General features: G+C 53.9%; 1 protein-coding gene across 2 annotated transcripts in view; it reads left to right on the top strand.

Moving 5' to 3' along the window:
* The first annotated feature begins 2,228 nt into the window (after positions 1-2,228).
* Positions 2,229-18,087, top strand: part of NADSYN1 (NAD synthetase 1) — a 29,969-nt gene continuing 14,110 nt past the window's right edge. The window contains exons 1-10 of one of the 2 annotated variants that reach the window (XM_033121364.1): positions 2,229-2,441; positions 3,615-3,675; positions 6,442-6,558; positions 7,923-7,976; positions 8,398-8,487; positions 11,253-11,304; positions 13,593-13,681; positions 13,829-13,946; positions 14,743-14,874; positions 17,578-17,652. In XM_033121364.1, the coding sequence (XP_032977255.1) occupies positions 2,357-2,441; positions 3,615-3,675; positions 6,442-6,558; positions 7,923-7,976; positions 8,398-8,487; positions 11,253-11,304; positions 13,593-13,681; positions 13,829-13,946; positions 14,743-14,874; positions 17,578-17,652 (873 nt within the window). In that variant the 5' untranslated portion in view covers positions 2,229-2,356. Of the gene's footprint in view, positions 2,442-2,544; positions 2,671-3,614; positions 3,676-6,441; positions 6,559-7,922; positions 7,977-8,397; positions 8,488-11,252; positions 11,305-13,592; positions 13,682-13,828; positions 13,947-14,742; positions 14,875-17,577; positions 17,653-18,087 lie in introns of those variants that run through there. The other variant, XM_033121365.1, reaches the window with a different exon arrangement.

Raw genomic sequence — 18,087 nt, 5'->3', positions numbered from 1 at the left:
TCAGGGTTACTGGCAGGGGGATCTGGTTGGCACATTTCTGTCTCCCTCACAGAGACATTTATTTTTTCCTGCAGTTTTTTATTGTGAAAAATGTCACACATACAAACCAGTTGAATATATAGTGAAATGACATCCGTATACCTAGATTAAGCAGCTCTCAGCTTTTCTCTCCCTCAGTCTGTGTGTGTATACTCCCTCATTTTCCCCCTGAGCCATTAATTAGGGATAGGTGATACCTCCCGCTTAAATACTTAAGTATCCATCTCATAAAAACAAGGACATTCTCCGACCTTACGAAATTAAAATGACCATACTCTGGAAATCTCACAACAATTCAATGCTATTATCTAATATATTGTCCATATTCAGTGTCCCCAATGGTCCCAGTAATGTCCTTCATAGCTCTTTTAAAAAACCCAGGATCCAATTGAGAAACCACACAGTGCATTTAGTTGTCCTGGCTCCCTAGTCTTCCTTAACCTAGAGCACTGGCCCCGCCTTGAGATCCCGTTTTTTTGTATCTTTTTGGTCTTCCAGACATGACAGTTTTCCGAGCCAAGGCTAGATTTCTGCACTGTATCTCTTGATTAGGGTTGGGCTATTTTCCTAACCCTTGCATTTAGGTTATGCAATTTGGGGCAGGATAGTATGCTACATAGATGATGTAATGTCTTCCTGCATCATATCAGGAGGCAGCACGATGTCACTCTGTCCCATTGTCGATGGCAAGTGTGACTGTGTGTTTCAGGCGGTTTCTGCCAGAGGTCTTCAGTTTTCCTCCGGTGATTAATAAGTAATCTGTGGAGTGATACTTTGAGACCGAGTAAACACACCTTGTTCCCAAACAACCTTTCGCATTGAAGGATGACTCTTGCCTGAATCACTGTCTTCTTGGTGCAAAAGGGTGATTTTCTAAGTTTATCATTCCTTCAAAATCTGTAAGTTGACGTTCTTCTGTAAAGAATTTCCCTCTCCTTTTTAACTTAGGTTTTTGACAGTATGGACTAATAGATTTTTTTGTTCATTGACTTAAGATCCTGTACTGTCATTAACTTCTTTTTAAAAAGTCATCTTTTGGATAGAAGTCATCAAATTGTCCCATATTTGGCCAGTGGAAGCCCCTTCAAACTGACTCCTTTTTTCAAATAACATGCCCCCCTCCCTCCCCACCGGCCGCATTCTTAGAGCACTTCCTTATTTTCTGCTACAACTAGATTTTGGAGGATTCTCCCCCTCCTAGCCCCAGGCCTAGAGTCTTCTATTGTTGACAGGAGATATTTGAGCAGAGATCTGGAAGAACTGAGGGGTTTCTGGGAATGGAAATTTCCCCTACTGTGTTGACAGAAGGATTAAATGAATTATCAGATAAACATTCTTGTGCTTTTCTGGGGCTCCCAAATTGTCTGTCATGAACAAGCATTACTTTATAAACAGGAAAAAAGCTATTTAAAATGTGAAAACATGTCTACGTACGACAGCGGTACCTGGCAAATGAGGAGAAAAGGATGGACTATTCCTTGGGGTAAACCGGTTCTTATATGGAAAAATGTTGGGTTCCTACCCTAAGTGGACTAAAGAGTGAACTATGAAAAGAACAACTGAAAAACTGCAGGTGGTGAATAGGTACAAACACTTCAGAGAGGGAATTCGGCAATGTTTAGTAAAGTTGCACGCGTGCTCATCACTACTCCGGCAAGCTGCAGGTAGGCACGCGTGGGCCCGGGAGAAACTGGCAACGACAGGTGTAGAGACACTCTAGGTGGCCCCAACGGAGACGCCTGTAAATAGCAGCAGTGCGTGTGTGGAAGCCCCTGTGTGTGGGCCCGCTACTATCTTCAATGACCATGCGTTAATGAACGGAGAAATTGTGCTTTATTCCCACAAAGGAGAAAAATCATAAAAAGAATGTGTCTGACATTACAGGGGAAAATATCGAGTTGCAGCAGCACATTAAGGTGCAGTGTGGGGGGAAACGTGGAATAAAATAGAGGGTGGGGGCAGCCTGTCCTTACATCCGCACTCCGGGACCTGGCGACTATCCAACCTGCCTGCGTTAGCTTTGGGGCCGCGCGGTGGAGCCCGCAGGAGTGGGGCCCTCGGCGTTGATCGGCGGCTGGAGAACCTCCCTCGCTCGGCGGGCGGGGCGGGGCGATACGCGGGAGGGGCGGGGCGATACGCGGGAGGGGCGGGGCGATCCGTGGCGGGGCCTGACGCCAGGCTCTGCAGTCCAGTCCCCGCCAGGCCGGGCCCTGCGGGGCGTGACCACCCGGAAGGGCCTGCGCCAGCGCAGTCGCTCTCTGTAGACCAGAAGTAACCCACGGGTCGGCGGCCTCCTGTCCAGGCGATTGTGGCCAGGATGGGCCGGAAGGTGACTGTAGCCACCTGCGCGCTCAACCAGTGGGCCCTGGACTTTGAGGGCAATTTGCAAAGGATTTTAAAGAGTGAGTCTGGGGCAGCGCGGGGGTCAGAGGGAGGAGCAAAGGTGCCCTCTGGCCGGCCTGGCTTGCTCTTGATGCACACACAGCTTTGCCCTGGAGAAACTCGCAGTCGTGGGCGTGGGGAACAGATAAGATAATGCATGATACCACGCTCGTGTAAGTGCCCAGGTCCTCCTCTTGCGTGGTGGAAGCGGAGGTTCACGCTGCCTAGGGACACGTGGTGTGCAGCATGGTAAGAAAAACTTGGCTGTGGAGGTGGAGTTGGGAGGTTTGGGCGTACCAGCCCTCAAATACCTCTGGGGTCACCTGTGTCATATCTAGAGCTGAGCTGCCCGTCCTCGGAGGTGTTTATGGGGAGGGGGGGGCCAACCCCTTGCGAGGGTGCTGTGAAGTGTGCTACAGTGGGTGGTCTCTGGTGCCCCACGACCTCCCTGGGGGGTGACTTTGGGAGAAGCAGCCCAGAGAGTGAAGTGGAATAAGGGTGAGCCTGCAAGGTTAGAGACCAGCGTGTGTTGGGCTCTCCAGAGTTATCTCTGGCACTGGCTCACCTTTGACTGAAAGTTTGCAGTTCCTACCTACACCTAAAGCGGGGCTGCCCTGCCTGTCAGGAGCAGTAAAAACAGCATGATTCAAGTGAGGACATCTTATCGACTAGGTGCCTTGGACCTTCATCCTTTTTATTAATATTTTTTTTTTGATATTGACCTGCTTTCACCTCATCAGAGCTCTGAGCAGAGCTGGTAGGGGTGAAGAGGGCGTCGTCCGGTGGCCAGAGCTGTCTGCACTCAGCTAGCCTCTCCCCGCCAGGCTGCACTTGGGAGCTGCTGCCCAAACCCGGGGGTCGATGAGGCCTGCCGCTCACCGGTGCCTCCAGATCCTGCCTCCCCTGCACGTAGTCTCCACGTAGTCTTCCGCACCTGCTTGTTAATCAACTACCAGGGTGTGACCTCCTCCTCTCCTCGGGTGGTGCTCAGGGTGGGCCCTGCCCATTTGTTATTTCCTGAAGGTGTATGCGTGATCTGGGACATGCCTTGCTTGGCTGCATGGGGCAGCGAGGTCCTGGAATGCTTCTGTTTGTTGTTTGGTTTTTTAAATCATACCTACTGCTGCAGGGTGTTTTATCTGCCTGAACAAGTCATAGGTGCTGAAATTGCCTTTCTCTCTCTGTACATGTAGGCATTGAAATTGCCAAACAGAAGGGAGCAAGATACAGGCTTGGACCAGAACTGGAAATATGGTGAGCGCAGAACTCGCAAAGACCCCAAAGTGGGTAGGCGGAGGTGTGTGTCAGCTCCCCTCAGCTGAAAGGGTGAGGAAGGAGGGGCCGACCCAGGCCCGCGAGGGAGCGTGCTCAGCGCCCCTGTGCAGGAGCACGCCTGGCAAGGCTGGGGTGTCCTGGCATCCCCTGTCAGGTGACTAGAGGAGCTGAGTTTTCCAGGCCGGGCTGCTTCTGTTGAACTGTCGTCCATCCCAGGACATTGTTTTCATATTTGGCCATAAACAGCTTTCAGTGGGTGGTATCAGCACCTTTCTGTAAGCAAGCGGCTTGATCAGCTCTGCTCTGCCTTCTTGCAGTAATCAAGAGAGCTAAGTCCTTGATTCTTCTCTTGTCCCTTGTTCAAAAACAATCCATTAATTGCGACACTAAGTCTCTTACAACCTATGGTTTTTTTCTGACTGTGGATGCCAACTGCCGTCTGTACTTCCCTAGTTTCCCGTATGTCTCTGGGCTCTGGCCCACTCGTGTCATCGCAAGTCCCCCTCCGTCCAGGCCCCTGCCTTCATTCCTTCTGTCTCTGGACTTAGTGTAAGCAGACAGCGCCTTCTCTCCGGCGTTTCCGTTTTAGTCCTCGAGGCGGCTTTCTCTGTCCTTTCCAGTTCATTTTCTTCCTTTGGTTGATTTTCTCCTTAGAATCCCGACGTCAGCGAGGGCTGTGTCTCCCATAATGTCCAGGAGCGTTTATGCCCTCATTTAGTTTGTCCTTCAGGAAGTCTCTCCTTTGACGGCCAGCCTCGGGGTCCTGGAGCCAAGGCCAGTGCCTTGCGGTGTGACCTCTCCTCCAGAGGTTGGCTTCACCTTTGTGTTTGGTCTGTCCCTCCCCCCCGGAGGGCTTGACCCCATCCCACTGGCATAATTACTCTCCAGACACTTTGAGGCTAAGCCCTCACCCCTTTCTTTGTCCTGTTCTTTTTCTCACCTCTGCCCCCAAATCTGGACCAGTCTATTCAAAAGGGGGGCGTTTTAACTAAAGGATCCCAGGATAGGTGTATTTGTATCCAGCAGGGCTGAGAGCCCCGCTGAGCTGGGCTCCAAAGGTTTACAGTATGCTGAGCAGGCGCTCATTTATTACTTCCAGCAGTTCACAGAGAGGAAACTGAGGCAGGAGAGGAGCAAAGTCACCACCCCGAGCACAGCCTCTTCCTGTCCCTGCTGGTCAGTCCAGCTCCCACCCCAAAAGGGGCACCTGGGAGGAGAATGAGGGGCCGGTGCCCCCAGGGTACACTGTGTCATGGACCTAGAGGCCCCTCCCCCACCCTGAAAAGGTCGCTGTTTTCTTTGAGCTAGTTTTGTAGGCTTTCTACTCTTCCAGCTGTTGGCCAGCCAAAGGGTGAGAGGTCAGCCAATGGCTGGACATTGGACACAGGCCATCTGGCATTGCATCGTTATTTATCTGGTGTCACATGGGGCCTGGGAGCTACCAGGGGGTGAGAAGCCACGAGGCAGGAGTCTGTCTGTCGGAGAGGAAAGGTCATCCCAGGTCTCCCTCCCTCACGGGGCATCTCCTTGACCCCATTTTCATCTGAGAACCAGGGCTTTCCGTCTTACCAGAGCCGGAAGCCATGAGGAACGCTTTTCCAAGCAGTAAAAGTGGCAAATGCCAGCTCCGGGGTGTATGTTCGTGTGTGCAGTTTGCTCAGCACCGAGACTTCACTTCCAGGCTGCACCATAGGAAGCAGAGGTTTGTGAAGATTGAAAGGTGTTGACAAATACTGTGCGTTTTATTATCGGAAAGCAGAGCTTTGTGAAGATTGAAAGGTGTTGACAAATACTGTGCGTTTTATTATTGGAACACCACACCAAGAAATTGCTTTCAGCCCAGTCTTCACACTTGCTGACTTTCTGGGGCCGCTGGAACAAAGTTCCATACACAGGTGGTTTAAAACAGCAGAAATAGATTCTCTCACAGATCAGGAAGCCACAGGTCCAAAATCAGGGTTCCACACGGCCATGCCTCCTCCGAAGACTCCTGGAAGGGTCCTTCCTGCCTCTTCCGGCTTCCAGTTCCCAGCTCCTTGTCTTGTGGCTGGGTCACTCCGACCCCTGCCTTCCCCTCTTCTCTGAGTCTTCTCCTTCTCTGTGTCTTATGAGGACACTGTCATTGGATTTAGAACCCACCCAGGTCATCTCATCTCGAGAGCCTTAATTTAATTACATCTATAAAAACCCATTTCCCAAATAAGGTCAGTTTCACCAGTTCTGAGGTTAGGATGCTAACATAACTTTTTGGGAACACCGTTCATCCACTACCAGCATCTGTGGCAAGAAGCTCAGGAGTAGCTGTGTGAGTGGGCTCTCGAATGGTTGGTCACTAATGCTCTCCCTTGCCTGAGGAGTGCTTTTCTGTGGGTCCAGCCTTGTTTCTTTTGCATTCCTTTCTTGTAGATCGGTGTGATTTTGGCCACCTTAAGGGTTTAAAAAATCTACAGGCAGACACTTTTTGACATGAGAGAGAATGTCTCATAGCAACTTAACACTAAGCTAAAGGGATGGGGGCCCAGTGCGTCTTAATTTCCAGTAAAATGCAGCATTTTTTTTTTTTTAGCAGTGATTCTACCACTGGCTGCATACTAGAATCACCTGGGAGGCTTTCAAAAGGTCCCAGGGCCTGGGTTGTACCCCTGCACGTCTGACTCGAGTGGCTCATAGGCCCCTGCCCCCCACCGCACCCTGGGTTCCCCTGCTGTGTCTCGGGGGCTCACTTCCCATTCCCTCCGTCTACAGTGGCTACGGATGTTGGGACCACTATCATGAGTCGGACACCCTCTTGCATTCGCTCCAAGTCCTGGCCGCCCTCTTGGAATCGCCAGTCACGCAGGACATCATCTGTGATGTGGGAATGTAAGTGCAGTGCCCACATGAGCAATGAGTAGGCAAGCTCAGACGAGAGGGAGTTCAAGGACGGGATGCAGCCAGCGCCGTGCCAACATCAGGGACGGGGGACCTGCACACCTCAAAACATACAAAGGCCTTATTTTGCAAAGTGGGTTTGGGTCCGCTCCGGCCCCACAGATACCTAATTTCCCCCAATGGAGGCAGCTCTTGGAAGCAGTGTTTGTATGTTCTTCCAGAAGCTCCTGTGCATTGTGAACACACTTTGCACAAGTGCAAGCATGGTGTTCCCTCTGTCACAAGCACAGCACTCTCTTCACTTAATGGCAAGTGTTGGCGTGGTTCCACGTCACTCCATATCGACATGCCAACCATATGGTTGCAGATGGTGTAGGTTTCCTGGGTGTAGCTATATGTGGTGTAGTTCCCTGAGTGTACATCTATACGGTGTAGTTCCCTAGGTGTAGAGCATATGGTGTAGTTCCCTAGGTATAGATCTATACAGTGTAGTTCCTTAGGTGTAGGTATATACGGTGTAGTTCCACAGGTATAGATATATACAGTGTAGTTCCAGAGGTATAGATATATGCGGTGTAGTTCCCTAGGTGTAGGTATATACGGTGTAGTTCCACAGGTATAGATATATACAGTGTAGTTCCAGAGGTATAGATATATGCGGTGTAGTTCCCTAGGTGTAGGTATATACGGTGTAGTTCCACAGGTGTAGGTCAGACCACACTGGGCCCTGAGTGCCCATGTTCTCACCCTGGGCCGGGCTCAGCCATCCAGCCTCTCCAGCTGTGGCCCCTCTCCCGCGGAGGAGACGATGCCATGTGGTCACGGGGAGATGTGAGCACAGTGTCTATGCTGAGAGTGTCCAATCAAGGCATGAGCGGATCTGTTGAGCCCGAGCCCCAGCCCTGTGGGCCCAGCACTGCACGGCCATCACCAATGCCCTGCAGCCTGCGTTCGGGAAGGTCCTTCCTGCCTCTTCCGGCTTCCAGCTCCCAGCTCCCATGGGGAAAGGTGCTCTGAAGGAGAATTGGGAAGGCACAGGGGCTGTGCACCAGGCCAGTAGGCGACGGACAGGTGACACGGCAGCTGGACACGAGCACAGGGAGGGAGGGGCCGCTGGAATTCTGAGAACATTCCAGGAGGCGAGGAGGAGCCCTGAGCAGGGCTGACTTCGTGCTCCATGTAGGAGACTCCCGCTGCAGAGCCTCTACTGAGACAGAAGCTTTCTGCTCGTGTTTCACTTGGATTTGAGAGGCTGTAGGGCAGCCTTCTGATTCCCTTAAAGGACCGGAGGATGCTTCACATTACATGAATGACTGCTGTTTGCAGACAGGCGTGTACGTCCCTTCTCTCTGCAGGCCCGTGATGCACCGAAACGTCCGCTACAACTGCAGGGTGATATTTCTCAACAGGTATGTGACCTCTGGGACGGCAGCGACCCGTGTGCTCTGCCGGGCTCTGGGGCTGCGGGCACTTGTGCTGGTGACCCGTGACCTGGTCCCTGACTGGTGGCTTCTGGAAATACCCGGTCCTTCGCGAGGGCCGGTGCAGCAGGCAGACGATGCATGGGACACTGCTTCTCCAGCTCCCTGCCGCCACTGACACAGCATCGTCCAGTTTAGAAACAGAGAGAGCAGAGGGTGGGGTTTGGGGCCACACAGTGGGGTTGCTGGGAGGTCAGTCGAGGGCAGGCCGGCTTGTAATGTGCCCCTCGCACACCCGCGGGGTACACACCTGCTGGGTCTCAGCTGCTCTGACATCGTCCGCTGTCGGGGGGCTGCGCCTCATTACCTGCGTGTCCATCTCAGGGACGCTCTTGTTCCCCGCCTGTAGGAAGATCCTCCTCGTCAGACCCAAGATGGCCTTGGCCAATGGGGGGAACTACCATGAGCTGCGCTGGTTCACGCCGTGGTCCAGGAGCCGGTGAGTCCCCGACACACAGTGTGTGACCGCTCCCCATGTTTATTACGCGTCTTCGCCGGCCACAGCTTTGGTTCAGGTTGTGGGGGAGACGCGTGGAACTCGGGGTCCATATTGGTAAGGAATATGCACGTGCTGCCATCTCGTGACTTCCTGCTCTGGCAGGTCAGGTTTGGCACGCAGCCCCCCACTCCAGTCTCTGCACCTACATGGACCCTCAGTGTCTGGTGAGATCACAGCTCGGTGTTCCCAGGAGTCACGTCTGAGCAAGTTCACGGCCGAGCTGCAGGTTGTGTTCTGAGTCAGCCTGTACACCCGTTCCTCCTCCCTGCGTCACCCAGTGGTCACGTCCCCGTCACCTTCCACCTCTGCTGTCTGGACACTCACCCAGCGCTCTTCCCGTTGGGCAGACTGTCAGCCCAGTCTGTCCCATGTTCCCCAGGCCTGCTGCACAGTCGTCAACCCCTCTGTCACTTCTCTCGGGGACTTCTCTTCCTTCTCCCCCAGGTTTGATTGGCCCCTGCACCTATTGCCTTTCTCTTGTCACTTGCTTATTCACTGGAACACAGCTTCCAGTAGCTTCCTACGATTCTGACGCCACCAAGCAATTAACTCAGTTCTGAGATCGCATCAGACCCCACAGGATAAAGGCCCAGTCCTATGAGATCACCGGCCCCCAGGATGTCAGACACCAATGCCAAGTCCGGTTGTCACGTGTGCTTCTGACCGAACAGCTACGTGTGGACCCCCTCCTCGGGTTCGATTCATTTCCTACAGCGCCTCACAGAATTCAGAGAAACACTTACAGTTGATTGTAAAAGGATAGAACACAAGGAACAGCCCGATGGGAGAGGCGCACAGGGCAAGGTGTGGGGGCGGAAAGAGCTTTCCTGCCCTCTCCCGGCGTGCTGCTCTCCCACCCCTCCAAGTGCTCACCAACCCGGAAGCCCTCCGAAACCCCATCCTTTTGGGGTTTTATGGAGCCTTCCTTCCACAGGCACAAGTGATTATTAAATCATTGGCCCAGAACAACTCTGGAAGGATCAAACAATTACACGTGAAAGGTCCAAGTGCCAATCTTTCAGCAGGTAATATCAGAGACTATCTTGGTAACCTTGGGACAGGAAAGAAATGTGTAAACAAGACACAGAAAGCACAACCCATAAAGTAAAAGGTTGGTAAATTCAACCTTCAGAACGTGGTGTCAGGAGACACCCTCCCAAGGGAGCCCGCAGCGCTGGCCGCACGTGGGGCAAAACCTTTGCTGCTCTTACGGAGCAAGTGTGTCTGTTTCACCCACTAACGTGTAGTGGACGTGGGAGAGAGGGACGGGGAATGGCAGGGGCCCCGGAGCTGGGCGGCCCGGGCTCGAATCCTGGCTCTGCCACTTCTCAGCTGAGCAGCTTTGGGCCAACAAAGCGACCCAACCTCCCTGTGCCTTAGGGACAATTACAGCCCCCGGCTGAGGCTATGTCCGTCCGTGTGTGTAGAGCGCTGAGCACGGTGCCTGGCGCTTGTTTTCACCGCATCTGTATTTGGTGTTATTTTCCTCCGTCCTGAGAAAAGTTATTTTCCTCAGTGCTTCACGTAATAGATGCTGAGTAAACGTATGTGTTGAATGAAGATTATATGGGACTGTGAATCAATAAGAAAAAGTCACCGGGAAAAAAATCCAATAAAAGAAACAGAAGAAGAAAGATGAAAGAAACAAAGGGCAACACACATTTAATAGAAAAAAAACCCATAAATGTGCGAGAAGACATTAAAATTCAACATCATTAAAATTCAGGACACTGTCAGTTGAAATCACAGTGAGACATCGCTTTGCCCCACGGGGTTAATGAATTAAAAAGGTGGCGAATGCATGGAGGCTGGATGCCAGCAAAAGAGCCCCTCCCCCGCCGCTGGACCAAACACTTCAGGAAACAGTGTGAACAGGGAGAGATGCGCCCACTGCCAGCCGCCATGGACTCCCCAGGTGCCAGGGGACGTGTGCCAGTGTCACCCATGCAGGGAGGTCAACAGCCCGACGTGAACCTGGATAAACCTCAGAACGACAGTGGTGAACAAAAGGAGCTACGTCACCATCGACAAACCTGCAGACGGGGACGTGACCGCTCCATGTGGGCGGCCGGCCGCCCAGCGGTCAGCGGCGTCAGCAGCGTCTGCGTGCCGTCCGGGGGACAGCGGGGTCGGCATGCCCTGTTCCCATCGTTAGCGAGGGAGAGCTGGCAACGCCCTCTCCGTTTCTCAGCTTTTAAATTTTACTTGAATGAAAGAGAGCCAAGAAATCCTCTTGGAAGCTCTTGTGAATCCTGCAGAAGAAAGAAGAGTTCATTAAACGCCTCAGTGTGCACCTGGTAGCAGCTTATTGGAGGTCAAATTTGGGAACCATCCATCTCCTTTTTAGATTCTGCCTTTCCGTGGAGCACCTGGGGGTGTCCTGTACTCAAGTTGTGTATTTGACCCTTCTGTCCGTCTTATAAAATTTGGAACGTTATTTCAGCATTTCAGTGATGACGCAGTGTACGTGGGGCGTGTGCAGGATGACCTTTCTGAGACAGGAGCTTTGATCAGGGATTCCACCTGGAATCCTCCATGGGGAGGAATGATGATCCCGTGACACGTCTCCAAGGAACGCTGTCTGTCTGGCGTGGGAAACTGACACAGAGGGTGGGAACTCCAGTCCGTGGGTTCAGTTTGGTTTTTAGATGCCGCTCTCCATTCTTCTGACACGGTCCTCAGGCCTGTGCTGCTTTCCTTTCCAGGCAGACAGAGGAGTATTTCCTCCCTCGGATGATCCAGGACCTGACCAAGCAGGTGAGTTTCGGGGAAGAAAACATATTCTTTGCAGTCGAATGTCACTATTCCAGGCTGAGGGTGGACCGTGAGGGGCAGGTAACAGAACCACCATGGCTGGTGTAAGTAAATGACAAAGCAGGGGGGTTTCTGTCACGAGCGGGGGCGGTGACGGGCGCCTCCTTACGTCACTGATGCTCTTCCTCACACACACCCCCACACACACTGGGTGGGCTGAGGGGAGCTCGGGGAGGGGTCTCCTGTTCCGCTGCAGCCGGCTGCTTCCTGCTGGGGCTGGGGCTTAGGGAAGCCAAGAAGCCGAGTTTAAGGGGGTTTCTGGTTGTAAAACTCAAGGAAGACTTTCCTTGGCTGCCTGTTCATTCTGTGAAAACCCCATGTCGGAAATCTGTCTTGTCTTGTCTGTGGACCCGCTGACCAGGCCTGTGGAGCTTGGATCATGCAGCCTGATCTGGGGCCACGTCCGTCCTCTCCTTACTGGAAGCTGCTGGGGTGGATCGGCTGGAACCCTGTTCTGTCCACTTCCTGTGCGTGGTTGGGGGCCAGGGGCCCACAGGAGCTGTTTTGGGAGGCTGTTCTTCCTCCTGCATCAGTTTCCATTCTGGTTGCTGGGTGTATTAGTTTGCTCAGCTGCCCTAACAAAAGTACCACAGGTGGGCAGCTCACACATACCCTTACTGTCCCCCGTCCTGGAGGCTGGAGTCCGAGAGCCAGATGTTGGCAGGGCTGGTTCTGGCCTTTCTCTTCAGCGTGTAGACGGCCGTCTGCTTCCTGTGTCCCTCTGTGCGTGTCTGGGTCCTGATCTTCTCCTGTTACAAGCACCCCAGTCACAGTGGACGAGGGCCCCACCCTAGTGACCTCATTTTACCTTAATCACCTCTTTCAAGACCCCAGCTCCACATCCAGTCACATTCTGAGGTCCTGGGAGTTAGGACTTCAGTATATGAATTGGGGGGCACAATTAAGCTCACAACACCAAATTCTCTGCACCCCTAATTATCGCACTCAGGTGGCCCGTGGGGACATGCTGATCTCAGGGTGGGTTGGCAGGCACATGTGCACCTTGGGGATGGACCTGAGCGGGGGCAGGCCCCCCTCCCCTGACTCCCCCCACACCCCAGCTCCATCTCCCTCTTTCCTGCCGGGGGTGGGGGGTCTCCCTCTGCCCCTCACTTCCCTGGCCGACAGTGGCTGTCCTGGCTCTTGGGCTGAGGTCAGCTCCATTCAGGAACCAGACTAAGTCACCAATACCACTTCTCATTCCTGAGAGAGGCTCTCGGGGGCCTTCCGCACTGGCAGTCAGGGCTGGTGTAGCCGAGACTTGGGGAACAGACTCCCAGCCAGGTCTGGTCACCTCCCAAGTGGTCTGGAAAGTTCTGACTATGAACTGCAGCACTGAGCGCATTTTGAAATAATCATAGCCCAGAGCGCAGTGTGTGTGTGTGTGTGTGTGTGTGTGGTCCGCACGTGTGTACATGTATATGTTGTGTATGTGTGTGTGTGTATGTATATGTGTGTGTATATGTGTGTGTCTGTGTGTGTGACCGTTTCAGCAGCAATCCTCTTACATGAGCAGCATTCCTTTTCGTTCTTCTAGGATCCTATTGTTTCCTAAAAAACACCAGCAGTGACCCACTAAACTGATGTGGGTGCAGTCTGCAATTTGAAGGATCCTGCTCAGTCTAGCTGTGGGGGGACAGGCTGCACGAATTGGTCCCGGGCAGCTCTGGATGAGAGGCATTGTCCCTGCCCTGGGAGCTGCCACCACTGGGGTTTATGAACGTGACTCGGAGACAGACACACCTGCTTTCTGCTTCCCATCCTGCCATGTAGGAGCTGGGTGACCTTTGTCAGGCTTCTGGGACTTTGTAAGCCTCAGGTCATTTCTGACGCAGCTATGGGACCACTTCCTAGTAACTCCGCCAAGTGCATCGATGACGTGGGAAAAGTGCTTAGCGCCATATCTAGCCTAGAGTAACCCTGGATAAATGAGAGCTGTGACAATGCCAGCCACGATGGCGATTTGTGCCAGTTTCTTCCGGCCACAGGAAGCTCTGAGGCCACTCAGAGCACCAGTCCTGGCTGCTGAAGGTGTGAGCAGAGAACCGTAAGGATCAGCAGGGAGATGCCAGCGGCTCCTGGGCCACCTGGGCTGGGTGTGCTCCGAGTGGAGGAAGGACACGTTCAGGCCTTCATGAAACTCTTCTGAGTGACATCTGGGCTCCTAGGTCAGTAAGTAACCCAGACGGGGATGGCAGGGGGTCTCATGTGCCCTCGTCTCCCGACTGCAGGAAACCGTACCCTTTGGAGACGCAGTGCTGGCCACACGGGACACCTGCATCGGGAGCGAGATCTGCGAGGAGCTCTGGACGCCCCACAGGTCAGCCCGCCCCTCCGAGCCTCTCAGGAGGTCTGGGATTTGCAAACATCCTGGGCTTGGAGTCATGACCTTGGGCTGTGGAGATGCCCTGGGAGGGCGGGTTGGGGAGTGCAGCGGTCCCTTCTCTTGACCCACTTCCGCCCGCAGCCCGCACGTGGACATGGGCCTGGACGGCGTGGAGATCTTCACCAACGCCTCGGGCAGCCACCACGTGCTGCGCAAAGCCCACACCAGGGTGGACCTGGTGACCATGGCCACCGCCAAGGTAGGCGTCAGGCTGGGACGCTGGAGCGTGCGTGTACACCCAGGCCTGGCACCTTGCTGTCTCGCACACTCCCAGTCCCCAGGGCCTCGCACACGGTGTGTCCACACAGGGTGGCTATTTGGTGCCCCTCTATGTGGCCAGGGCTCAGCAAGCATGCGCTGACTCCTCCCGGGGATCCCTTGGCCAACTGACCTCAGTAACCCTCGCATCCACCCTGTGAGCGGGCACTGTCGTCATCCCCTGTCTAGAGCAGGACACTGGGCACATGGCAGTCAAGTGGCCGCTGGGCTCACACCCCAGCATCCGGGCCCTCGACCACCACGCTGTGTCTCTGGACACGTGACATGGTGACTAGGAACCCATTGGCATTGTGGTGGAGTGCAGGGAACACCCACGAGTTTGCCACTTTTGTTGGGCAGCGTGACACAGCGAGGGCCATGTGGCTTCTTACTTGCATCAGCAAAGCCAGGTGTGGCGCTCAGCTTCGTCAGGTGGGGGTCTGTCTGTCTTCTCTGCATTCCGTGTCTCCCTGTGTGACGGAGAGGACAGCGCCTGCCTTGTGGGGCTGCTGGGAGGGGAAATAGACGTTGACATAAGTCCTGCCGCCATGGGAGGCCAAGTATACCATCACTGCACGGCTGCATGTGACCCCATACGCATGCGTCTCCTCTGTTGGGGGGCACTCGTTATGATCTAGTGGGGGTGGGGCGGGTCTGAAGCCACCTTGTCTGTGGGCTGGCGGGAGCAAAGGTGAGTGACACACGTGACACCCCACTGCCCACTCTGCGTCTTCCAGAACGGTGGGATTTACCTGCTGGCCAATCAGAAGGGCTGTGACGGGGACCGGCTGTACTACGACGGCTGTGCCATGATCGCCATGAATGGCAGCGTGTTCGCTCAAGGGTCCCAGTTCTCTCTGGACGACGTGGTAAGGAGCTCGCGTGCCCCTGTGGGAGCAGCATGTGGTCCTTTCCAAGCCGGTTCTCGTTCAGAGGCCATTGCCTGTGTCCCCCCCTTTGCCAGGGTATGTAGTGTGGCCCCCAAGGGGTGTCCTGCCCCTTTGCTTCCTCATCACCCGGTTGGTGAGGGAGGAGTGCCCACCCGCGTTGACGGGGATGGTTCCCACACGGCACGCGGCACCGACACTGGACAGATGAGACCCACAGCAGTTTGTCAGTCACACCCACACACCGCCCGGGAGGAGGACACCACGTCACACAGGGTCACCCTGAGGTGGCACTTGGGAGCAGAGTGAACAAGCAGGAGATGTGGGAAGAGGAGGCTTTATAAGTAGCAAGAGGGTGGGTGACCCCAGGTTCCTCCAGGAGCATGTGACAGGTGTGTCGAAATGATTCCATGGCTGGTGGGGACCTGAAGCCGCGACTCGGGAATAAGATGAAAAAGTCCTTGTAGAAAGTTGTGTCGCCCTCACTTTTGTTTTTGTGAAGCTGAAAAGAAGGAAAATGGCTGTCACCGCCAAAATGAACATGAATTCCGATTGTGCAAATACGGCAAAAAGTCACTTTTGGTTCTGCCTGGACGTCGGTAGGAGCGAGAGGGTCCCTGTTGAAGGCTCAGAACGCCGAGGGTGACAGTGTTCCCTCACATGGCATCCCCATCTTGTCTTTGGATTCAGCTGCTTTCACCTCTTGTTTTTTTTTTTTTGGGGGGGGTGTGGAACAAGTATTGGAAATGCCCCTTCACAGAGGCAGGTGGCAGCTGAGGAAATGAGTTTCCAGAGACGACGCTGCTGGAAGGGGCCAGGCTCGAGTCACAGAATTGATACTAAATTCTCAGGACCCTCTGGCATAACTCCTGCTGTTTCACGTCCTTGGCGTTCACGTCAGAGTGGGTTGTCAGCAAGGAAGTGGTTGGGAAACCAAACTTCAGTTTCAAAGTGGACCGAGGGAAAGGGACCTCGAAAAGAGCCCTGTCGTGTTTCCTTGCGCAGAGGGAAGGTGAGAGTTTGGCAGCCTGAGCTACGGCAGCAGGGACACTCACTCGTCTCCCTTTGGATGTCCTCCTAATAGTCCTCCAGGCTCTGCTGTCCAAGTGACAGTGTCCCCAAAGACCTCCCGTTGCTCAGTACTAACCATAAGAAAGACGGAAGGGGGTGAAGGAAAAGGTCATGTTGACGCGAGTCGCTAAGTGTATTTATTCCTGTGCTCGGAGAGATGGCTGCGTTTCTTTCAGTCCAGGTTGGTTTGGCTAAGACACTCGGCCAGACAGCAAAGCCATCTGGGGGTGGGATTGACTGGCAGGTGGGGTGGGGGTCAGCTGCACCAGGGTAAGCAGGTGTGCAGGTCCGTGCAAGGTGCCAGGGCCCACCCAGGCCCCCCACGTCGGACCCCCAGGGACCTGAAGGTAGCACGCACCCACGTGATTCTTCAGCACACTGAAACCTGAGGACTTCTGCCTCACGTTCCCCAGAGGGGGCTTTCAAGCTAGGATTCCCAGTGCCGTTCTGCCACTTCCTGCATGATCTGCCTCAAACCACCAGACCAGAGAAATCAGCGTGGGGCGTTGCCTCATAGCTGCCCTTCCCGCCCACCCCCTGCCGCTCTGAGCACAAGCCCGCTGCCCTCTCTAGGGGACGTGCTTCTCGGGGTCTCCATCCGACGTTGTGTTGAAGCCGACCGAGTTTTGGGAAGAAGTGGAATGGAGCCTTATTCTCATGCAAAGAGCACTTTCCACAGTTTTTCATATTTGTGTGTGCAGCTCCCGGTTTCCCTTGGCTTTGTCACACGAGGAGTACGGTGGCTTTGGTGACCCGTCACTTTGGGAAATGACAGGAGAACCAGGGGACACATGTGCTTGTTCTCTTTCTCTCTGCAGAGGTTTTGAGCTTGAGTGAGGCCCAGTGTTGACAAAGGCAGGCGTCCACAGGCCGAGTGGCAGGAGCAGAGTGGCCACGGCTGTCCTATGTCACCCACTGGTGCCCCACACTTGAGTGTAATGAGGCAGTATTCTAGTAACATGATTTGATGAGGAAATTTTTTTTCATAAAGGAGTAACATCTGCGAATTAAAGCCATTCTCTTTTCTGCTATATGTTGCAAGCAGCAGAACCCCGCCTCCCACGCCCACCTCATCTGGGGTCAAAGGCAGGGAAGCATGACGTCCTGTAACACACGCAGCATGTCCAAGCCAGGACCCTGGCGCGGTCACTGGGGCTCTGGCTCTGCTTGTCTGCCACTCGCCAGCGTGGCCTTCCTTCCCGGCTTGCCTCTCCTCACCAGGATAGCTGCAGCCGCTCCAGCCTTCCCATCCCCACACAGCCACGTTCCAAGGCAGAAAAGGGGCCCTTGCTTCCATGAGTCTTTAAGAACAGAGACACTGTCTCAAAAGCCCCCAGCAGACATTTATGGTGTCCTGTGCCGTGATGACAGTTCACTGGGAAGTGTCTGGATTCAGTGGAGGTTCTGGTGGCACCAGTAAGAGAGAAGGGCGTTGGGTCGTCAGCAGCACTGGCCTTCCCCTCTCCCTGGGCCCCTAGGAATCCACAGGTCCCCAGCCCCAGCCTTAGGAGGTGAGACTCAGCCGTGTGCAATTTGGCACACCTAGTAAAGTAGTCAAATTGCACGCATGAGAATAAAGAACAAGAAGTCACACTCTCTCTGAAACTCCTGCAGGAAGTTCTCACCGCCACGTTGGACTTGGAAGATGTCAGAAGCTACAGGGCGGAGATTTCGTCCCGAAACCTGTCAGTAAGTGCGTTAGTAGACACCCATGTAGGATACTGGTCGAGGACCCAGAAACCTCCCCCTTTTTTTTTTTCGTAAATAACGGCTTTATTGAGATATCATTCCCATCCCATGCAGTTCACGGTTTCAGCACATGACCCAGTGGTCTTTGGCATAGTCACGCATGTACCATGCAGCCGTTATCACCGTAAGCAGTGTTAGAACATTTTAGCATCCCGAAAAGAAACCCTGTACCAAATGGCTGTCACTGCCCATCCCACTTCCCCAGCCCCTGGCAACGACTGACCTATTTTCCGTCCATGGATGTGCCTGTTCTGGATGTTTCACGTAAAGCGAATCACGCAACATGTGCTCTTGTGTATCTGGCCTCTTTCACCAAACGCAGTGTCTTCAGGGTCCATCCATGTTGTCACATGTGTCGGTGCATCATTCCTTTTT

Source organism: Rhinolophus ferrumequinum, chromosome 11 (assembly GCF_004115265.2).
Source record: "Rhinolophus ferrumequinum isolate MPI-CBG mRhiFer1 chromosome 11, mRhiFer1_v1.p, whole genome shotgun sequence".
NCBI lineage: Eukaryota > Metazoa > Chordata > Mammalia > Chiroptera > Rhinolophidae > Rhinolophus > Rhinolophus ferrumequinum.
Note: the sequence above shows the minus strand (reverse complement) of the source record. Positions and strands in the feature narration are given on the sequence as shown.